Below are 21,303 nucleotides of genomic sequence, written 5' to 3'. Positions count from 1 at the left end.
ATAGCTTAGGAAATACTTATAAAATATGATCTGGGAACGTAGCTCAGTGGGCAGATTGCCATCTTAGCACACACAAAATCCCTGAGTTTGATCTCCAACACAACATAAAACACAGTGTGCCGACAAGTATCTGTAGTCCTGGCACTTGACAGGTAGAGGCAGGAAAACCAGAAGTTTAAGGTTATCCTTGGTTTCACAGTGAATGAGAAACTAGCCTGTAGTACATAAGACTCTACCTCAGAAAAATAAATTAATTAAAAAAATAAAAACCTCTGAAAAGCTTTAAAGATCAGTTTTGTGTTTTACTGGGAAATACACGAGAATAGACTTTCTTACCTGTCTTAGCTGTATTGCCCCTACAATAACTGCTCTCTCTGTTTCTCATTAGAGGCTGAACCACTAAAAGATTCATATGAAGGCTGCAATAAATTTGGGTAACCTTGCAGAGTCTTGTAATATGCACCATGTTAAGATGATGCTAAACTGTTGAGTAGATCAGTGACCCCTAATTGTTGGAAATACTTCTTTACAATGACAATCTGTATAGTGTGTTCATATTAAAATATGGTCACTGCTCTAAACAATGATGTTAGGGCTAGAGAAGACATTCTTCACATTCTACTTTATTCTCTTTACCAAGTGACATTCCTTTATAACAACATGTGGTTGTTATAGCGGTTAGGTTATTGATCCGCTTAATTTCTCACCCTGCTCTCCATTAGAAAAGTAACTCACCAATTAATCATTTCTCTCATTTGACCCAGAATAAATTCTTCCCAACCCTGTACAAGCCCATGTCTGAGAGAAATGAAGCATGTAACACAACACAACATTAGAACACTGGAAGTTCTAGAAACTGCATGTTAGTTTTTACCATGTGTGCTTTTTTAAAAAATATACTTTACCTCTCCCCCAATGATGCATAGGGGTAATGATTCGCTCTCTGGAGCTTGATCTCTGTATGTCATTCTCCTCATGGTATTCTTCTTCAGTGTCAGAGGATTCTAGATGTCTATGGAGTCCAATTTCATCTGCACCAGAAATTACAGGAAAAATGAAGAAAATGGAGAAAGTCAAATGACAATTATCTGTTCTTAGCCACAAATCTACATCATACTTCAGAACATATAGAACAACCGTTATCCCTTAAAAAAAAACTCCTAACACTAGAATAGTAATACATTTGGAAAACCACAGCAACAGCAAACAGAATTATAGGCAGTGGTGAAGCACCCAGCTTCCATGTGGTAACTGAACCTCTGGTCCTTTGAAAGAGCAAGCACTCTTAAAAAAAGTTAAACTTTTTCAAAAATGAATTCTTTAAGAATTTCATACAATCTATTTTGACCATATTCACCTTCCTCCCCCAACTCCTCTCAGATCCATCTCCTATTTCCTACCCACTCACCTTTGAGCCCTATTTTCAAATTTCCTCAACTCCAATCTGAGCTGCCCATACACTCTTGGGTATGTAGCCATCCACTTGAGTGTGAGTGACATGCTAGGGCCATACCCTTAAAGAAAACTGACTCTCCCCCTCCAGGCAGCTATCAACTGCCAATAGAAATTGCCTATCTCTCCCTACCATGCTGGGAATTCGTCTGGCCTGAGGTACTGTGCATGCTGTCACAATCATTTCTCCAACTCCACGAGACTTAGCAAGTTCTAAAAGGAGGCTCATTGGGACTCAGGCAGTAAATCACTCAGAAAACCCTTGAAATTGACCAGATAGATGTACAAGGCCCTCTCACCCAGTGTTATATAAACAGTAGGGACTGCTGAGGAGACCTGGACTGGGTTAGCCAAGCTACTGTGGAGTTGTTGAGCTGACTGCAAGTTTGCAGTAATTTTCAGGGTTCCAGCATTCCTGAACTGTCATCGAAGTTAGGGTGGGATTTCTGTGATGCAGCTGCTTTTGAGCCATCCCTTCTGCTGTGAGTAATCTCTCATTAGTACTTTAATTAGTAACTCCAATGAACTTAATTGGTTCATCGCACTGAACTTCAGTGCTGTCTTTATTTTAGCCTGTTGTTGGTTCCCTATATGTGGTGACTATGTTTTGTTCATGATTCCCTAGGATTTAAGTCACAAAGCAGTGTGTGTGTTTGTGTGTGTGTGTGTGTGTGTGTGTGTGTGTGCGCGCACACGTGTAGGTGCACATATGTGGAAGTCAGAGTACAACATCATTGTGTCTGCCCCCACCTTTCACCTTATTTGAGACAGGGTCTGTTATTTGTTGTGCATGTCAGCCTAGCTGGCCCTTCGAGCTTCTTGGGATTTCTCCATCTCTGCCTCTCATGTTGCTGTGATTATAGATTTGTGCTATTATACAGAGATTTATGCGGATTATGGATATTTAAACCTAGGTTCTGATGCTTGCCAGGCAAGTGTTTTATCCATGGAGTCATCTTCCCAGATGTTTTCCTTTTTTTTTTTAAGCTTGCTTGTTTGAGAAAAGATTTTGTTATGTAGACCAAGCTGGTCTCAAGGAGCACTTAACTTATCCATGATTCTTTAGTGCTGGGGTTATAGGCATGTGCCAACATACTCAGTAAGTTTCCCTAAATAACATGGAAGCTTCTCCATCAAATGGATTCATGATAACTTCATTTACAAGCACACAAACAAACAAACAAACAAACAAAAAAGGCTTTCAGGTCATAGTAGCTCAATAGAGACCATTTAAATAATGCTTTTACCTAGTGTTATTTTAGTTTCAGAGAAATAGCATCATTCCTGAGTAAATAAATGCCAATGTAAGACAATTAATTACATATATTTTCTTGAACACAAGTTGGAAATGAGATAATACTTTGTAATCTGTTACCTTATATACTCAGGGAGAGAACACTTACATAGTTAAAGGCTCTCCATGGTGTCACTTGCCCCCGACAACTTAAGACACCTGACGTTTCAATCAAAACACACTCCAACACATATCACTCCCTTTAAATCAGAAGTAAAGTATATAAAATTGCTACCCAAATACCATGTAACTGAATGTTTACTTTTCAGCTCATCCATAACTTCACAAAAAAACAAGTTCAGTCTTTGTGATACCCAGTCAGTACCAAAGTAGCCCTATAACTTTAAAAATCCTTTTTCTGAATATAATATATGGATTTATTTTCCCGTCAGTTTGGCCTAATTTCAAGTAAGACATGAATCCCTAATAGTATGAATGAGCAAACATTAAAACAAGAGTAGAGAATAATAGTGGTGTTATGGAAAGGAAAGAGTCCACACATCAGATGGTATGAGCATTATTTTCCCCAACAGAATACTTTTATTATTTGTTTGGGAATTTCATACAATGCACCCTGATCACACTTGATTCCCATTCTCCCAAGATCCACTCTCCCACCCTTGTACCCTCCTCCCAAAAAGAAAAAAACATACACCAAGATCAATTTGTGTTGCCCATATACTCACTGGAGTATGGTCAAGCTCCCAGTGGCCAGCCCCTTAAAGATAACTGAGTCCTTCCCCACCCCACCCCTATAGAAGCCATCAACTGCAAAGATCTTCACTTCAGCAGCTCTGTCACACTTTTAAAGGACTCTTTTCAATGTATTCCTGTATAGACTGTTTCTTTTTTTTTGGGGGGGAGGGGGGAGTATTTGCCACCAAAGCCTTCAATGTCTCTCATTCTCAATTATGAGTCTGCAGTCATCGGTACTACTGCAAAAGAAGCTTTTTTGGCAATAATAGCCAAAGGCAGCAGGGATCATGGACTTCCACATGGTTTCTGGTGATAGCACAGATCACAGACACCAACATGGCCCTCGATGGCAGCATAGACAATGGACATCCACATGTCCTCTGTGGTAACATGGACCATGAACATCAACATGGTCTTAGGCAGCAGCCCAGCATTGCTGAGGCCATGTTGATATCTGTGGTCTGTGTTACCACCAGAGGCCATGTTGGAATCTGTGCTCTGTGCAGCCACCAGAGGTCATGTTGATGTTCATGCTTTGTGCTGCCGCCTGAGGCCATGTTGCTGTTTGTGGTCTGTGCTACTGATTGTGGCCAGGTCAATGACAGTGGTCCATGTTGCCACTGGTATGAGCTTTTAATACGAGCATCTAGGAGATTCATTTCTAACAGGATGACTGCTGCAGTCTGGATGACTGCTGTAGTCTGTATTCAACAAATGGTTAGATGGTTCACATCCACTACCTGGTTAAAAGCATCAAGATGTTTCGACTCATACTAATTGGTCTAGAAGAGAGAAGGCAGATACATACTCTGAAATCCACCCAAATATATAATAGACAGAACCTCTTGATTTGATAACACCTTATATTGTTACTTATTTATCCTTATTCTAAGGCTGTATACCACCTGGAACAATAAAAGTTAATGGTATTTAGGTTTTCTTCAAAATGGTTACTGTTTTCACTTAATTTAGATCTATAAGCAACAGTACTGGCTTTTCTATAAAGTACCATCATCATCTAATATGGGATCAGCTTTTTAAAAATTATTTTTTTCTCTCTCTATGGTGTGTGTTTTTGTGCATGCGTGCGTGTGTGTGTGTGTGTGCGTGCGTACGTGCGTGCGTGCGTGCGTGCGTGCGTGTGTGTGTGTGTGTGTGTGTGTGTGTGCATGCTTGTCAAGGCCAGAGGTCCATGTGTGGTGTCATCTTCAATCATTTTCCACCTTGGTTTTTGAGACAGCATCTCTCCTTCAACTGGAACTCACTGATTTGGCTATCTCAAGGATCCAAAATCAGGTCCTCATGTGTGTGTGGTAAGCACTTTACCAACCGACCCTTCTCCCAAATTGCTGGGCTCCATTTTAACGTGCACATCACATGTTAAAAGGAAATTCAATTTCCTCTGGCATTTTTCCATTTTGGTATATTTATTTCACTATTTAATTTCAGGTAAAGAAGTCACTTGTGCCAGGGAAGACATACATACAGTGCAGAAGGGAACATCTCCATACAGTACAGAAAGACAAGCACCACAACGGACAACAGCGGTATGTCTGGACAGTCTATCACACAAGGAAATGAAAATGGTGAAAAGCTAGAAAGCACATGAGAATTTCAGGCTTGAAAATAATCACTCCCAAATTTTGTTTCATTTCTTCCATCTCCTACGTCACCTTTCCTGAAATCAGACTAAAATTCACAGTTAGCCAAAATGTAGTCAGAATCACTCTGAATTTGCAACAGAGACACCAGTTGGGAAAAACTAAATCTTCCATTGTGCAGATGAAAAATCAGAAACTCCAGAGAGTGCACACCACCAGGTTTATTAGTACATGCAGGCAACACCAGCACTTGGGAAGCAGAGAAAGGAGAATTAGGTATTAGGAGACAACCTTGGGTAAATAGGGGGTTTGAGACTACCCTGGACTACATAAAACTCATGTCTCAAGAAACCAAACCAAACAAACAAAAATCAAAGAAATAGCCAAACCTAACCAAATCCAAGAGGGGAAGTGGTATGTCAAAGGTGGCTAATGATAGAATTAAAATTAGAACATAAATCCCTTGAACATTCAAAAGTCATGCTAATGTACCACTGTAGCAGGGCTGGCAAAGGATTGCACTTTCTTCAGGTAATCCCTGGCTAGTGTTCAGAAATGTCTGAAGATGTAACTTCCAGGGGGAGGAACTTTCTTCCAGGGAAAGATTCTGATATTGTGTCTCACAGTTAAATCTATATATGCATATGTACTTGTGTTTGCTTTACAATTTAGAGAAAATGTAAATTACATGAAAGAAAAGAGAGCCCACCCAGTTCTGGCTCAAACGATAAATAAAACCATTTACTATTACAAACTCCTAGCACCATGTTTGTTTGCTTGTTTTTTAAATACAGGGGCAAGTAGTGGATCTGATGTTACTGATAAAGTATTGAAGAGCCTCAGCCAGGACAAAGAGCCCAGGTCTTGAGACTTCTCTTGGCAAGTCTGCCCCACGGTTAGAAGCTGGGCACATTTCAGCGGCTGCAGGGTCATATCTGAGGTCCTGGGTGTCTCCCAACTCCTGGTGTTGGCTGTTACCATGGCTCATTGGTAAAAGGAAAAGGATTTTGGCTTGTGGGAGTCATCTGCTTATGTCTGAAGAGTATAAGGTTTGCATACTTTCATTAAAAAAAATTCTTCTTGAAGATCCTGCCTAATTTTCATTTGTCATTTGGCTCTTCCAATTAGTGAGAGTTACAAGGTTTCTTGAAACTATTTGTTAGAAGAGGTGGTTGCCTTTTGTGTTTTTGGCATCTACTTGTAATGATGTCTGAGAAAAACCTGGTACATTTTGCTTTCTTGTCATTAGGTGGTTCTTTGGAAGCCACTGGAATGTATCTGTAGACAGGAAGATTTGTATGACTGCCATTTGGAGGGTTCTTTAGTGATTTTGGATTCTTTTTATTCTAACAGGAAAATCTTGTTTCTAGTAACTAGTAGAGAAGGTAGATAATAAAAATGAACCAAGGAGTAGATTTTTTTTTTTTTTTTGGTTTCTGATTTACAATGTAAGGCAGAGACACTTGCCTGGAAAGATGTGACTGTCAGGATGCCTGTTCCCTAGGGAAAATTACTTATAGGAGGTTGAGAGATATTTCTATTGTAAGAACTCTCCAGGCGAGGGGGTTCTCATTTCTGACAGGCCAAGAAAAATCTCTCTTGATTCCGGACAGGGACCTGGAAACTGGTGGCTGTGAGGACTTTTCTGGAACTGTCCGTGCATCAGTGTCTGGACTCTGTACACTGGCACATACAGTAAGTGCTAGGGATCTGATCTCAGGCCTTCATGCTTGCATGGCAAAGAGTTTACTGACGGAGCCATCCCCAACTTCCAGCTTTTAATCCTAACACCCTGTGATCTGCATGGCAGCATTACATCTTTGCTATTATGTGCATCAAACAGACTTCTGAGTATCACCCCAGAAATGTAATTCATCCTTTATAAAATTCTTTCTATGGAAGAGACTCTTTGTATATCTAACAGCTGGCACACAAACGAGCTACTAGAACACAACACTCCATTTCCCGGCGGTAAATTGCCTGCATGTGATTAAGCACCCACTGAATAACATAGAAAATAAATGCTCGAGAGCAGCAGAGAAAAGTCAGACTGCTCTGCACTGCAACAGTTGCAAAAGCTTTGTGGCAGAGGCACGTGGGAGGCACGGAATTTGAATGAGCGGGAAAGATCCTGACACTCCAGGAAAGACAAACAACGCCAGAGTTTTCAGGAGGAAGATAAGCCTGGTTAAAACAGAGTAGAGGTAGATAGGGCATTATAAAAGTAAAGAAGACACAAAATCCCCCCAAATCCCCAAGCGTCAGTGAAGGGCTAGAAACCATGGCTCAAATAGTATTATGAACAGGAATGTGTTTGCAGGAAGGAACATCTCATATAATGCATATCACAGGATCATATTAATGGACCAAATAAACAGCACTTACTGAAAGTATTGAGCCTGATAGTATGTGTGGAAACTGATGAATACTTTACAATAATTATGCAATAATTTAGATAACCACTTCAGTTATTTGAAAGGAACCCACCATTCTTTCTGCTATTTTTTTTTTTTTTTTTGGTGTATGTGTGCATGGTGTGTGCATGCATGTGAGTGTTTGTGTGTACATGTGTATTTTGGAGTCAGAGGTTGATGTTATGGTCCTCCTGATTACTCTGAACATTATCTTCTAAATGCTAGGAACACAAGTATATGCCACCATGCCTGATTTATGCTGTTCTGGGGATGGAACCTAGGGATTTAAAAATGCTAGGCATGTATTCTATGAGCAGAGCTATAAGCTCAGCCAGGGATTTTTCTCTTCTCAACTGTGAGAAAGTACCCTACTATGTAGTTCAGGGAAGATGTGACCTCACAATTCTCTTGCCACAGCCTCCAGAGAAGGAGGGATGACAGGAATACGACACCACACTCAGTGACACTGTATCTTAGGATTGCCTGGTAATTCCTAATTTTCCTGTCCCAGGCTCCTAACATTCAGGTGTCACCGTGTTTGGCTTTATATTATCTTTTTAATTGTGCTTTCTTGGGACTTACCTGAGAGTCTCATGCTCACTAAAAATTCACTGTGTCCCAAAGCTCTGCCCAGCCTACGTGCATTAATGCTACATTAGTTTACATTATATAAGCTAAGTACTTGAGATTTCATAAATATTTCCAATTGTATTAACAGATGATCACTGTATGGTGGTACACAGCTGGAATCTCAGCACTTGATCGAGGCAGAAGGATCTGGAACTCAGAGTCATCCTGGCTATACTGGGACTCTGAGGCCAGTGTGGACTAAATGAGACCTTTTCTTAGAAACCAAGCCTAATGAATGAAAACAATTACTCCATGAAACGAACCTGGCACGAAGGCTCATATTTATACTCTCAACACTTAGAAGGCTTAGGCAGGGACTGGAGAGATGGCAGGGTGGTTAAGAGTCCTGACTGCTCATCCAGATGTCCTAAATTCAACTCCCAGCAACCACAGGGTGACTCACATCCATTTATAATGGGATCTGATGCCCTCTTCTGGCATGCAGGCATACATGCAGACAGAGCATTCAAACATAAAATATACATAAAAAATAAAATAATTTAAAAATAGAAAAAGAGGCTTGACACAGGAAGCTTGAATTTGATGCCAGCCTGGGATTCATCGTGATTTTCAGGACAGTTTGAATCACACAGTACAATTCAGGACAGTCTGAACTACATAGTGAGACCTTGCTTCAAAAAATAAAAGAAAAGTAAGTAAATCCAGCTATGTTTAAATTGAAATATAAGAAAAAAATATATTAGGATATGGCATCTTTGTTCACAAATTGGGAATGTACTATGAAACTAAAAGTAAAAAAACTTAATATAATATTCTACAAGAAACTCAAGACAAACAAAGTCCTCATTGAGAAAACTTCCATTTGCTACACACTGAGACCATTATAGGAAGCTACAACTACTCAAAATGTGTATTTGTGGGTCCCAATCTAAGGGATACATCAACAAAACAAACAAACCCCTTACCTAAATATCAAGGAACATTGGGAAAGAGGGGGATGAAAGCTTTTAAGAGCCAGAGGAACAGGTAGATTGCTGTCATTGTATCTCTTTGTAAAGTCAGAAGCTAAATCCACAAAGTCTCACCAATCTGACTGCCTAAATGAGGTCTGAACAAGGAATTCACCAATATACAGGCTAATGTGCACAGTCAACACCAAGAGGGCTCAATTCAACCCAAAAGCTGAAGACAACTGAAGAATGCTGAGGGGGAGAAATTGTCTTCCCCAGGGAAGAACACACCAATTGTTTATAACAAAACAAATAGCCCTGAAAACCAATACCAGGAAGTAATATTAATCAGAATGATGAGATTGTATTTATATTTATGAGTACTCATGAAAACTCTCTTTCCTTCTCTATATTCAGACACACGATAGAGATAGATAGATATAGAGATGTATGTAATAATTATTCATGAAAGAAGAGAACAATATCTTTGAAAAGAGCAAGCAGAGGTACAGAACATTATTTTAAGATGTGTTACATTTTTTTAAGCTGTGAAACATTTGTTTAATAATACAAAGCTGTATTGCACTCTTAAGCTGTGTTACTGTGCCTGTCTAAAACACCTGATCATCTAATAAAGAGCTGAACAGCCAATACTAAGGCAGGAGAAAGGATAGACAGGGCTGGCAGGCAGAGAGAATAAATAGAAGGAAAACTCTCCGAGGAAAAGAAGAAAGAACAAGAGAAAAAGGAGAGGAGTATGCTAGGGGCCAGTCACTCAGCAACACAGAAAGACATCTAATAAGAAGGAAAGAAAAATACAGAAATAGAGAAAGGTAAAAGCCTTTACATCATTTGCACCCTACGTGGGCTACAGTAAAATAAAATTCAACAACAGAGGTATATGGGGAGTCTGGAGTGAGGAAAGAGAAAGATGACTTATATGTACAATCTCGGCATGTAGAAGGGGGACTTAGATGGACTTCCACTGGAGGCTAGCTGAGCTCCAGGGTGGTTCATCACTTACATTCAAAAGGGTAAATATGAAAATGACAAAAATTTCTTTAAAGCAGTATTTTGGATCTCTTAGATATGAAAGCGAAGCATCAAACTCAAAAGAGAATAGTAAGTGAATTGATCTATTATCATTAAACGCTTTTAAGCTGGAAGGATACTATGTACAAAGTAAAAACAAAAAAGCTAATCCTCAGGAGAAAATGCTGATAAATTCAACATAAAGCTCTAGACCCACAATATACAATTAGCTCACAGAATTCAATGGTAAAAAGCATATATTTATCATTTAACATGTGGCATTTCTGTCTGCTGCATTCCCACACTCACTGAAGGTTCCCCTTGTCTTGCTTTCATTTTTTACATGGTTCTCTTTAATCCACACATTCTATTTCCAGAATTTCTCTCCCTGTTAACTTGCTGTCATTTACAAAGTACACTTTTCTTGCTCCTTCTTCTCCCCATATATAAAGACATATTTTCTTTTTGTCTTTTTTGCAGTGCTTTTCATCTTCATATTCAAAAGAGGCATCCACTTTTACTAATGAGCCACACCACATGACTTCCTCCCGGATTTCTACAGTCTTCTATCCCTGCTGTATTTCCCCTTTTTGGGTTATGGGTGCTTTTTCGTCCATTGCATCACTGATGGTTTCTCTTACTCTCCCGCCCTGCTATAAATGACTCCTCCCCATTGATCACCCTCTGCCTCCATGCTCATCCACCCTTATCCTTATGACAGAGCATTGCTGTCTTGCCCAAGCTTCCTTCACACTTCCAGCATGAAGCACTGCCCTGCCTCAGCGTTTGAGTAGCTGACACTAGTTCCCCTGCACCTTCTGTATCCCTGCTAAATTTACCTCCCTTTCTCAGCTCACCTCTCTATGATTTGTCCCCTCTATTCTTCTTTTCTTTTTTATTGGTCAGTCTCCTAAGTACAACCCCCTTTCTAATCCTGTGCTCCTGCTTGGCTGGCCACCATATTCATACCTCCATGTGGATCCTCCCATCTTATACCCTGCACTTCTTGCTCCTGTGTCTTATCCTAATTTGGGACTCATACCTCTCTCCCTTTTCTGTCTCTTATAATAGCCCTGGCTAACATACAGAAAGTCCTGCAGGATAGGGTTAGAGGATCAGAAATGATCGGTGGCAAGGCAATGGCTGGATGGGTTAGGGCAAAAATGGGGGCTTGGAAAATGGTCAGGTAGCATGAAACTGTGGTTGCCATGGTGGGGGTGGGGAGTGGTAAAAAAAGAAATGTCAGGTTCAGGAGCTTGTCATAATTACCACAAACAAATTACCAAACAAACAAACCCAACTACCAAATTTTCTTTATCTGTGTCTTTCTGGCACATCCTTAAATATATGCTTAGAAAGTTAGCCCTGGGCTCCAGCTATGCAGCCACATGGGTAGAATTCAGCAAAGGACTTTACGTTTTGAAAATAACCAGTTTTCTCGCCTGCCCCTTTCAACAATCATTAATCCCCACTTCATTTTTAAGATTCAAGGTTCAAAGAATGAGGATGGTATGTTGAATTCTAAGGGGGATGTGGACAAAGGGATAAGAGGGGTCAATGGTGGGGAGCCATGACGAGGGAGCAAGATGAAGCAATGACATGGTCAGAAGTTTGTCACTATCACTACAAACATCCACAAAAATTCACCAAACATATGCCCATTTTCCATCTTTCCATTCCCAGATCCCCAGAAAGCTTTCTTTGGACTGATATCCGAAAGGTGACTTGGGTCGAACTCAGCAAGATGCTAGGTATAATTTTAAAATAACAGCAGAATCAGGAGGTGGTGGCGCACGCCTTTAATCCAATCATTCAGGAGGCAGAGGCAGGAGGATCTCTGACTTCCAGGTCAGTCCAGCTCACAGAGTAAGTTCCAGGAGAGCTAGGACAGTTTCACAGAGAAACTCTGTCTCAAAAACACAAAAAAGTAAAACAAAACAAACAAAATTAAAAAAAAGGAAAAACTCGGATTTAGTCCCCGCACCTTTCAAAAGTCATTAATTCACTCGTCATTTTAAGCTTCCCTTCTGGAAAATAGGAGTGGATGAAGCACAAGGGGCCCCGGGACAGACAGGATGGAAGGATGTTCAGTGGGGAAGAAGACAGGAGAGCCAGAGCGCAGCGCCTCTCCGCAATGGTCCACACCACCAGGCGCCATTTTACGAAGCCTGTGTTATGCTGAGGCTTCTCCATCAGAGCGCAGCGCCTCTGCGCAATGGTCCACACCACCAGGCGCCATTTTACGAAGCCTGTGTTATGCTGAGGCTTCTCCATCAAGATCCTTCCCGACTAGAGGGGACCCTGAGGACGGAGAGGGGCCCAACTGCTACATGCATAGAGACGTGACTACAAAGAACTGTTACCCTCACGGTTTGTCGTCACATTGCCACCAGGAGCTGGATTCCAAGCCATCTCAAAGAGGAGGGCGCCCCATGCAGACTCTCCTTCTGGACTATCCTGCTGCTCTCAACAATTGGCTGGTGGCGCCTGCCAATCACTGCCCTTGCCTGCACTGTTGCTAAGGCTCAAAGGGCAGAGTTTACTGTGTGCCTGTCAGCACCAGGCCTCCAATCAGGAGTGAGGGGAGGGGACTTTCGAGACAGGGTTTCTCTGAGTAGTCTGGCTGTCTGGGAACTCAGCAGGCTGGCCTTGAACTCATCAAGGTCTGCCTTTCTCTGCCTCCTGACCGCCTGCATTAAAGGCATGTGCCACCTCTGTAGGGCCACAAATTTTATTTTTTTTTAATTAAAATATTTTCTTTTTAACCAGGCAGTAGTGGCGCCGGACTTTAAACCCAGGACTTGGGAGGCAGAGGCAGGCTGATCTCTGAGAGTTCAAGTTCAGCCGGGTTTACAAAAACGAGTTCCAGGAAAGCTAGGAATTTTTTTTTCCAGGCAGAGCTCTCATAGTACTGGCTCTTCAGCAACTCACCATTACAACAGGCTTGCCTCAAACACAGTTATGTGACTGCCTCTGGAATGCTAGGATAAAAGTCATGTGTCCCTATTCCTAGCCAGTTATCACAAATATTGGTAGTTAGGACCCATCCAAGATTTAATACTAACTCAAAATTTTTTAATCACTTTCTTAAAATTTATTCCCAGTATATATGAGGAAAATTGTGATCAATTCCATTTGGGCTTAAATTCTATTCACTTTATCCTTTCTTTTACTTATGTTTAATTTATAATTTTTAGTTTAAACATCTGGGCCTGTATGAATGTGTGTGAAGGAAGTTTTTGCCTAGTGCCTGTCAGTCCAGAAGAGGACTGGAACCCCTACGAATCTGGGGTTTCAGAAAATTTTGTGCCACATGACTGTGGTCCTGGGACTCAAATCTGGGTATATGCAAGAACAGTGCTGATCCAAACGTTACTTCTGAGCCATCTTTTTTGCCCACAAGAATTTTTGTTTTCAAATATTTGTGCAATTTTATGTTTCACTATTTCTTTGGAGGAGATAGTAATCAATGTTTGATTTTTGTTATATGAAAGTATATTCATTGGCTTTAAATATATCCTTACACAAATCCTGAGAGTCAGAGTGGAGGTCTGAAGGAGGAGCCATGAGTTCCAAGCCAGCCTGAGTGAGTAGTGAGACTATTTCTCAGCTAAGGAAATAACATTTCCACCCATTCTGGAATGACCTCACAATTCCATATGGTAACATAAAGAGTATAGAAGAGATCACAGATTATAGAGTGTGGGTCAAAATTCATATTATATACAGTATGTAAGAATCACCTGAGAGATTTACTAAAACAGAACTTGCCTATATACCATGCCCCAAGCCTGTTAATCCTAGGTACGGATATCAGAAATTTGAAGCCTGCCTGGGATATAAGGTGAGTCCTTGCGTCAACAGGCCTAGAAATATCTCTAAGAACATTTTAAAAAGTGTGAGAAGCTCCATCTTCATATATGTATACACACATACATATACACACATAATAAAAATTACTAATATGCTATGAATTTTAAAGAGAGCAAGCCTAGTCATATGTGAGCCTTTAAATTAGGAAATGAAAAGTTTAGGAATAAGTTAATTATATCATAATTTCAAATATGGAAGAAGTAGTTTTAAAAATTGCCTCTGCATGTGAGAGAAAACAAGGAAAATAACTACTTTCAATAGGAGTCTTGCATCTATTTAGGTGAATTTCAAAATATCGTATGACACAAATCTTTGGTATGTTTCTAAAAAGTTGAAACTAAGGTGATGTTGGTGGTGATATACATAAATAAAAATCTGAGAGTGAATTTTTTTGTGACAGGGTCTCATAAAGCAGGCTAACTTCATACAGAGCTGAATATGATCTAGAATTTGTGATTTCTCTGCCTCTTGTGAGCACGTGTGGTAGACACAGACATGCATTACCATTCTTTGGTTTATGCAAGGCTGGTAATCAAAGCCAAGGCTTTGAGCATACTAGGGAAGCAGTCTAACAATTTAACTGTACTTTCAACTCTCAACAGATTTATTTGAGACCAGTTCTTATACTGTGGCACAGGCTGACCTCATATTTGTAGAAATTTCCCTGCTTCAGTATCTCCAAGTCCAGGGATAACAAGCTACTATGACATTCTACCCATACTAAAGCATGTGTGTGTGTGCATGTGTGCGTGCGTGCGTACGTGTGTGTGTGTGTGTGTGTGTGTGTGTGTGTAGAGGTGGTGGCTAGAGGTAAACTTGGGTGTCTTTCTCAGTCACTTTCCACTTTAGTGTTTGAGACTAGTTCTCTCCCTGAACCTGTAGATCACTCCTTCACCACACTGGCTATCCAGCAAGACTTGGGAATCCTACTGTCTCCACCACTTCAAGAGTGCTATTATCATGCCAGCACCCTGGGTAATCAAACTCAGACCCTCAAGCTTACACAACAACTCTTTAGCAACTGAGCAATTGTCCTAGCCACATTACTAACAAGTTTTGTTTGGCTCTTACTTAAAAAATGAACTTAGTTCATTAAGTTATTTTATTTTTCATGTAGCCTAGTGTGTCCCTGAACTCACTGAGCAGTTGAGGTTGACATTCAAGTCTTGATTTGTCTGATGTGTTCAGGTCTAGATCTATATTTGAAAGACAACTTGTTTAGGTGAAAGCAGTAACTCTCCCTTGTCTACTGAAACAGGTGAAATAAAACAGAATGGTGGATAAATTAATGTAACATTCAGCTGTTATTTTTTGTAGTGCTGGGGTCTAAATCTACGGCTTTTAATATGTTCAAGTTATGTAGCTCTATGACTGAGCTACATACTTAGGCCTTTGAAAATTTTAATTCTTCTGACACAGGGTGTTATTTAGCCCAAGCTTGCCTCCACCTTGCTCTACAGATGAAGACAGCTTAGTAGATCTGATCCACTTGACTCTGTTTCCTGAGTACTTCAATCACAAATGTATGACACCATGTCTGGTTAATGCTGCCCTGGGGATTGAACTTGGGCGTTTTATAAATGCTAGGTACCTACTTCATGAGGAAAACTATAAGCTCAGCCCCAGTTTTGAAAAAAGACCTTTTACTTTTTCCAGTTTTGAAAAAAGACCTTACTATGCAGCCTAAGGGGGTCTTGAACTCTCAGTTCTCTTTCCAGAGCCTCCAGAGAAGCAAGGATTACAGGAATGTGATACCACACTCAGTCACACCCAATCTTCAAACACAAGCATATTTGTTACTTTCCTGTTGGGATAATCTATTTATACACTGTGGAAAGATGTATCTCTATCTTTCCTCACCTGCCTAAGGCACCTTCTGTTTGTTTTAATAAAGAGCTGAATGGCCAATAGCTAGGTAGGAGAGGGAAGGCAGAATTCTTGGCACAGACAAAAGCTCTGGGAAAGAATCAGAGGCATGGGAGATTCACTAGCCAGATGCCGAGAAAACCAGATGTGCCATATTGAAGAGAGGTAAGGAGCCACAAGGCACAACGTAGATTAATATAAACAGGTTAATTTCAATTTTAAGAGCTAGTTGGGAACAAGCCTAAGCTAAGGCCAAGGTTTCATAATTAATAAGAAGTCTCTATGTTACTATTTGGTAGCTGGTAGTCCAAATAAATACTAGCTCCACTTTCCATGTCTGCTTCTGTGTGGTTTTCAGTTATGTGGAAAGCTTTGTATAATATACCTCTTGGGATGCTAATTATCCAATACATATCATTTTGATTTTACAGTTATTTTAGTTGTGTGTTGGTGTGTGTAGATTGCTGTGGAGCCCACTGTAGTGGGTAGCCATTCCAGCTTTGTTCTGGAAGTTCCAACCCCCATTGAGACTTCGGCAACTGTCACGCCTACAAGGCGGGGCCAAGGGAGGAGCCTGGGGACCCGAGATCTGGATCAGTGAACGCTCTCTTGGTTCCAGGACCCTGGATGGTGGAGGTGGACAAAGCAGAGCTCCAGAGAACACCGCTGGACTGTGATACACCTTCCCCAGACCCCGCGACCTACCTATCCCTTAATTTGTAAGTTACGCCATTAAATAAATCTCCTTTTAACTACATGGAGTGGCCTAAATAATTTCACCAATAGCCCACTCATTCTCTTTTTACTATGTGGGGTCTAGGCTGTCAGGCTTGTCTCCAGGTACATTGACCACTGATTTGTCTCACCTGGCCCTTATTCTGTTTTACTTTCTACTTGGGACACAGATATGGCATCACCCCGAGAAAACTTCACATGACCTGGTGCTTCTCTCAGTAATATGGGGCTCTGACTTCAGTATTTAAAATGTAAACATGAATGAAAATTAGGTGAGTAGGAAATTTTAATCTTAAATGTACTTCATTTTCAAAAGGGAAGTGAAGAGGAGGGGGTATAAAATGAATTTTTAAAAGGTCTTATTAATCAAAACAAACCCAGAGCCAGGTATTGGGGAGAACACTGAATGAAAGAGAAACAAAACCAGCCACAGCTATCCTCACCTTGACAATTCCTCAGCTGAACTTGTTTCCTCAGATTGGAAGTCTCTGAGTCCTCATTGGAATGGATATTAGCCGAACTGCTGCTAAAAGCCTATACACTTAAAAAGGCTGTAGTTCCTGGTCGTCAAACCTTATATACCTTTCTGCTTCCTGTCATCACTTCCTGGGATTAAAGGCGTGAGTCATCATGCCTGGCTGTTTCCAGTGTGGCTTTGAACTCACAGAGATCTAGAGGGTTCTATATCACCGAAATGCTAAGATTAGAAGGGTATGTGCCGCCATTTTCTGGCCTCTATGTTTATCTAGTGGCTGTTCTGTTCTCTGACGCCAGATAAGTTTATTAGGGTACACAATTTATTGGGGTACAGTGTATCACCACAAGGGGGGGAAAATTAGTATTTGAAGTGTATTTTTTTTGTTGTTTCATTCTAGGCTCTCCTTGAACTCACTGTATAGCTGAGGATTCCCTCTTACTCCTAATCTTCCTATACCAGCCTCATTATATTCATGTGTCACCATGTCTAACTGTATATTATGGTTTTAAATGTGTTATCCTGGGGTTTAAACTCATTGCCTCATGCTTGACAAGCATGCAGTGTGTTCAGAGCTCAGATTAGCCCACATCCATTTAATGCTACATCACATTATCCTTTCTTTAAAACCAATTCAAACAAATGAAAAAACGCATGGATGACTGTGGAAAGATGAATCTCACTCATAACCTCAGCAGTTATTAGGTCAAAACAGAAGAGTGACTTTGGAGCCTAGCTACATACCGAGACTCAGAACAGTCTGGTCACATAATGTGTTAAGACAGCCTCAGCTACATAGTGAGACCTTGTCTCAAACAACAGGAAAAAATAAATGCAACAATCTTTAAATTGAATTATATGAAAATGATAGGGAAGCTGAGTCTACTAATTATAAACATGCTATTAGACTTAAAGATTTAAAATGTATTACCTGAAATTATTAACAACTATAGCAATGATATTTCTCTAGTTCTCCCGAAAAATGATTTCCAAAGTTTCTGTATGCCCATGTATAATATCTTCCTAGTTAGACTGGAGAATGTTTATGTTTCTTATACATTGCAAGGAGGGCAGGTGAGATGTCTCAGTTGGTAAATGCTTGAAATGCAACCTTTAGTTTTGAATTGAACAGCCAGTTTCCTCTAAAAATCCCGTATTTGACGGCCAGTGATATGGCTGAGTAGATAAATACAATTGTTACCACACATGAACACTTTAGTTGCATCTTCGGAAATCTGGAGAACCAACTGCTGAGACGTGTCCTCTAATCCACTCTGTGCAGTGTAGGAGGTCATATACTGCCCAACGCCACAGAAATGAAAAAATAAACAGTGAATGTAAATAAAATGTTGAGCACAGTGGTATATATTTGTAGTCTCAGAGATGAGGAGGCAGATGACAGAGAATTCCTGGAACTCACTCACTGGCCAGCCAACCTAGTCTCATCGGTCATCCAGGCCAAATGAGAGACTTGTCTCTCATTGTTCTTCTTCAGGGTTGACTTTTGGTCTCCCTGTGTAAGCACATCTACATTCAATCAGAGCTACACCCACATGTGCCACGTGAACACACAGAAACACAGTTACAGACACACCACACACACACACACACAGAGGGAGAGAGAGAGAGAGAGAGAGAGAGAGAGAGAGAGAGAGAGAGAGAGAGAGAGAGAGAGAGAGAATGAGAATAAGAGTGTGTATTATCAGAAAAGGAAATGAAATTCTGTTAGGTATGCAGTATTTAATTCCTTAAATTGAAAATTGGATTGCTAGATAATAAATTGTGACAGTAAAAGGTTTTCTCGAGTACTTTTATAAAAAGTACTTAATGGATTCTATTTGGGGTACAGAAGTAGCACAGAAAAAATTTCAAAGCAAAAAAAAAAAAAAAAACACCAAGAAAGCAAACAACCTGCCAGGCTTGGAGGCTCACTGAAGGCCAGCCTGTGCTATACAAGCAGACCCTGACTAAAACCACAAGAGTCTAAGATCTTAATTTGTACTAATGTGGAGAGGGCAAATGAAGGGATTCTAAAAGGCTGAGCATGGCAAACATGGCTCTGGCCTTCCTTTCCCTTCTCCCCCACTGACTCTGCCTTGCAAAAAATCCACTAGATTGCATTCATAAAGCTAGCCATCAGTCTATTCACTTATGTGACCACTTCTTCCTCCTGAGGCTGACTACCAAGTTCCAGCCATCCAAGCATTGAAGTCCAGCCATCAAAAGATCCTCTGGCTCACCTAATTAACATGCTCCAGTCTAATGAAACACTTCATCCTAACACAGGCTTTCCCCTTTTACCTTCCAAAACTGCCATTTTTGGCTGGGCCACGTGTGTCTCCTGTCTATCCAGAGGCAGTCCTTTGTCCCAATGAGGGACAAACATTCCTGTCCCTCTCCCTTGTTCCCTTCCCCTTCTAACCTGTCGTCTATCTGTCTTTAGCTGATGTAAAATCCTTTTGCACACTGTGAAGATGTGTCACTGTGATTGGTTTAAGAAAGAAGCTTACTGGCCAAATGCTGAACAGGTTACAGTTAGGTAAGAAAGCCAAATTGAGAGTACTCGGAAGGAGAAGTGTGGAGTCTGGAGACACCAACCAGCTGTGGAGCAAGCAGGACATGTAGAAATTGAGGTAACCAGCCACGAGCCATGTAGCAGAGCATAACTAGAAATATAGGTTAATTTAAATGTAAGAGTTAGCTAATAACAAGCCTTAGCCATTGGCTGAGTATTTGTAATAAATATAACCTCTCAGTGCTTATCTGAGAGCATCTCCTATACAGTAAAACTCCTACATTTGTCTCTTATGCCCTGACCTCTGTCACTCTGGGGCAAATAAATCTGCTGTGTGCTAAGAACTTGGTCTTGGGGTGTCCAGAGCCGATACCATTTCAATGTTCATCTCCCTTTCTGCGAAATTCCAACTGTACCCATTTTCAGAAACCTTAGAAGGATGTAAATTGCACATATTTACTCAGTGGCCGTTTCATCTGGGTCACCATGCTTTTATGAAGAGGAATCCTTGTGGATAAGGTTCTGGTTGCTCCCTTTTCCACCGAATCACTGATGCTTCTGTTGATCCTCTCTTCCTGTTCCTAAGCTCTCCCCTCACCTAGTCATCCACCCTTATCCTTACCACAAGGGTTTGCTGTCCTCCCAAGCTGCCTTCAAACACCCAGGGTCAAGCAGTGGTCCTGCCTCAGCATCTCAGGATCTCAGAATGCTACTGAACGTACTGTGTCCCTTCAAAATTCCCTTCCCTTTTCCATCCCTAGGCAGGCCTGCTGTCTAGTAGCTGCCCCGTCTCCCAGTTCATTTAATGGTTCGTCTCCCTCTAAGTCCAGCCCCTACTCCAGCTATGTACAGTCGTTTTGCTCCTCCCTTCTCACCTGTGTGGCTCCGCCCATTGGTAGAGCCTGTCTTCCTTGCTCCTATTATTTCCTATTTTGGTACTCTCATCTCTGCAGCACACTCATCCTCCCTTCCTCCCCCCGTGCCCCGTCTCTGATTATTGGGTCCCTGGATATCTTACAACAAGTCCTACAGTGTACAGGTTCCAGGTTTAGAGAATAGGGATGGTATGTTGAATGGTAAGGAGGATGTGGACAAAGGGATAAGAGGGGGCAATGGCGGGGTGCCGCGACAAGGGAGCAAGACGAAACAATGACATGCTCAGCAGTTTGTTACTATCACTACAAAAATCCAAAGAAATCTACCAGCCAAATGCCCATTTTCTGTCTTTCCATTCCCAGATCCCCAGAAAGCAGTGGTGGCTCACGCCTTTAATCACAGCACTCAGGAGGCAGAGGCTGGAGGATCTCTGTGAGTTCTAGGCCAGTCTGGTCTCCAAATGAGTTCCAGGAAAGGCCCAAAGCTACACAGAGAAACCTTGTCTTACAAAAAAACAACAACAACAACAACAAAAACAAAAAAAACAAAAACAAAAAAAACAAAAAAAAAACCAAAAACAAAATCAAATCTATTTCTGCATTTTATCCCAAAAATCACATGGGTGGAGACTCAGCAAGAGGCTGGATGTTATTTGAAAATAACTGCAGAGCCTGGCCGTGATGCTGCATGCCTTTAACCCCAGCGTTCGGGAGGCAGAGGCAGGAGGATCTCTGTGAGTTCCAGGCCAGCTTGGTCTACAGAGTGAGTGCCAGGACATCCAGGACAGTTTCACTTAGAAACCCTGTCTCAAAAAAGCAAAAGGGAAAACGGAAAAAAAGAAAAAAAAATACCGTCCGTTTTAGTCCCTGCCTCTTTCAAAGTCATTAATCCTCTCGTCATTTTTTAAGTTTCCCTTCCGGAAAACAGGAGTGG

At 41.0% G+C, this 21,303-nt stretch overlaps 1 protein-coding gene across 1 annotated transcript in view; it reads right to left on the bottom strand.

Moving 5' to 3' along the window:
* Luzp4 (leucine zipper protein 4) overlaps positions 1-12,505 on the bottom strand; it is a 32,354-nt gene extending 19,849 nt beyond the window's left edge. Inside the window, exons 1-2 of the mRNA XM_059250922.1 lie at positions 12,394-12,505; positions 906-1,031 (exon numbers count right to left, since the gene is read on the bottom strand). Of these exons, the coding sequence (XP_059106905.1) occupies positions 906-1,031; positions 12,394-12,442 (175 nt within the window). The 5' untranslated portion in view covers positions 12,443-12,505. The remainder of the gene's footprint in view (positions 1-905; positions 1,032-12,393) is intronic.
* Between the last annotated feature and the right edge of the window lie 8,798 nt (positions 12,506-21,303).

This window comes from Peromyscus eremicus, chromosome X (assembly GCF_949786415.1).
Source record: "Peromyscus eremicus chromosome X, PerEre_H2_v1, whole genome shotgun sequence".
Taxonomy (NCBI): domain Eukaryota; kingdom Metazoa; phylum Chordata; class Mammalia; order Rodentia; family Cricetidae; genus Peromyscus; species Peromyscus eremicus.
This window is presented reverse-complemented; position numbering and strand designations above follow the sequence as displayed.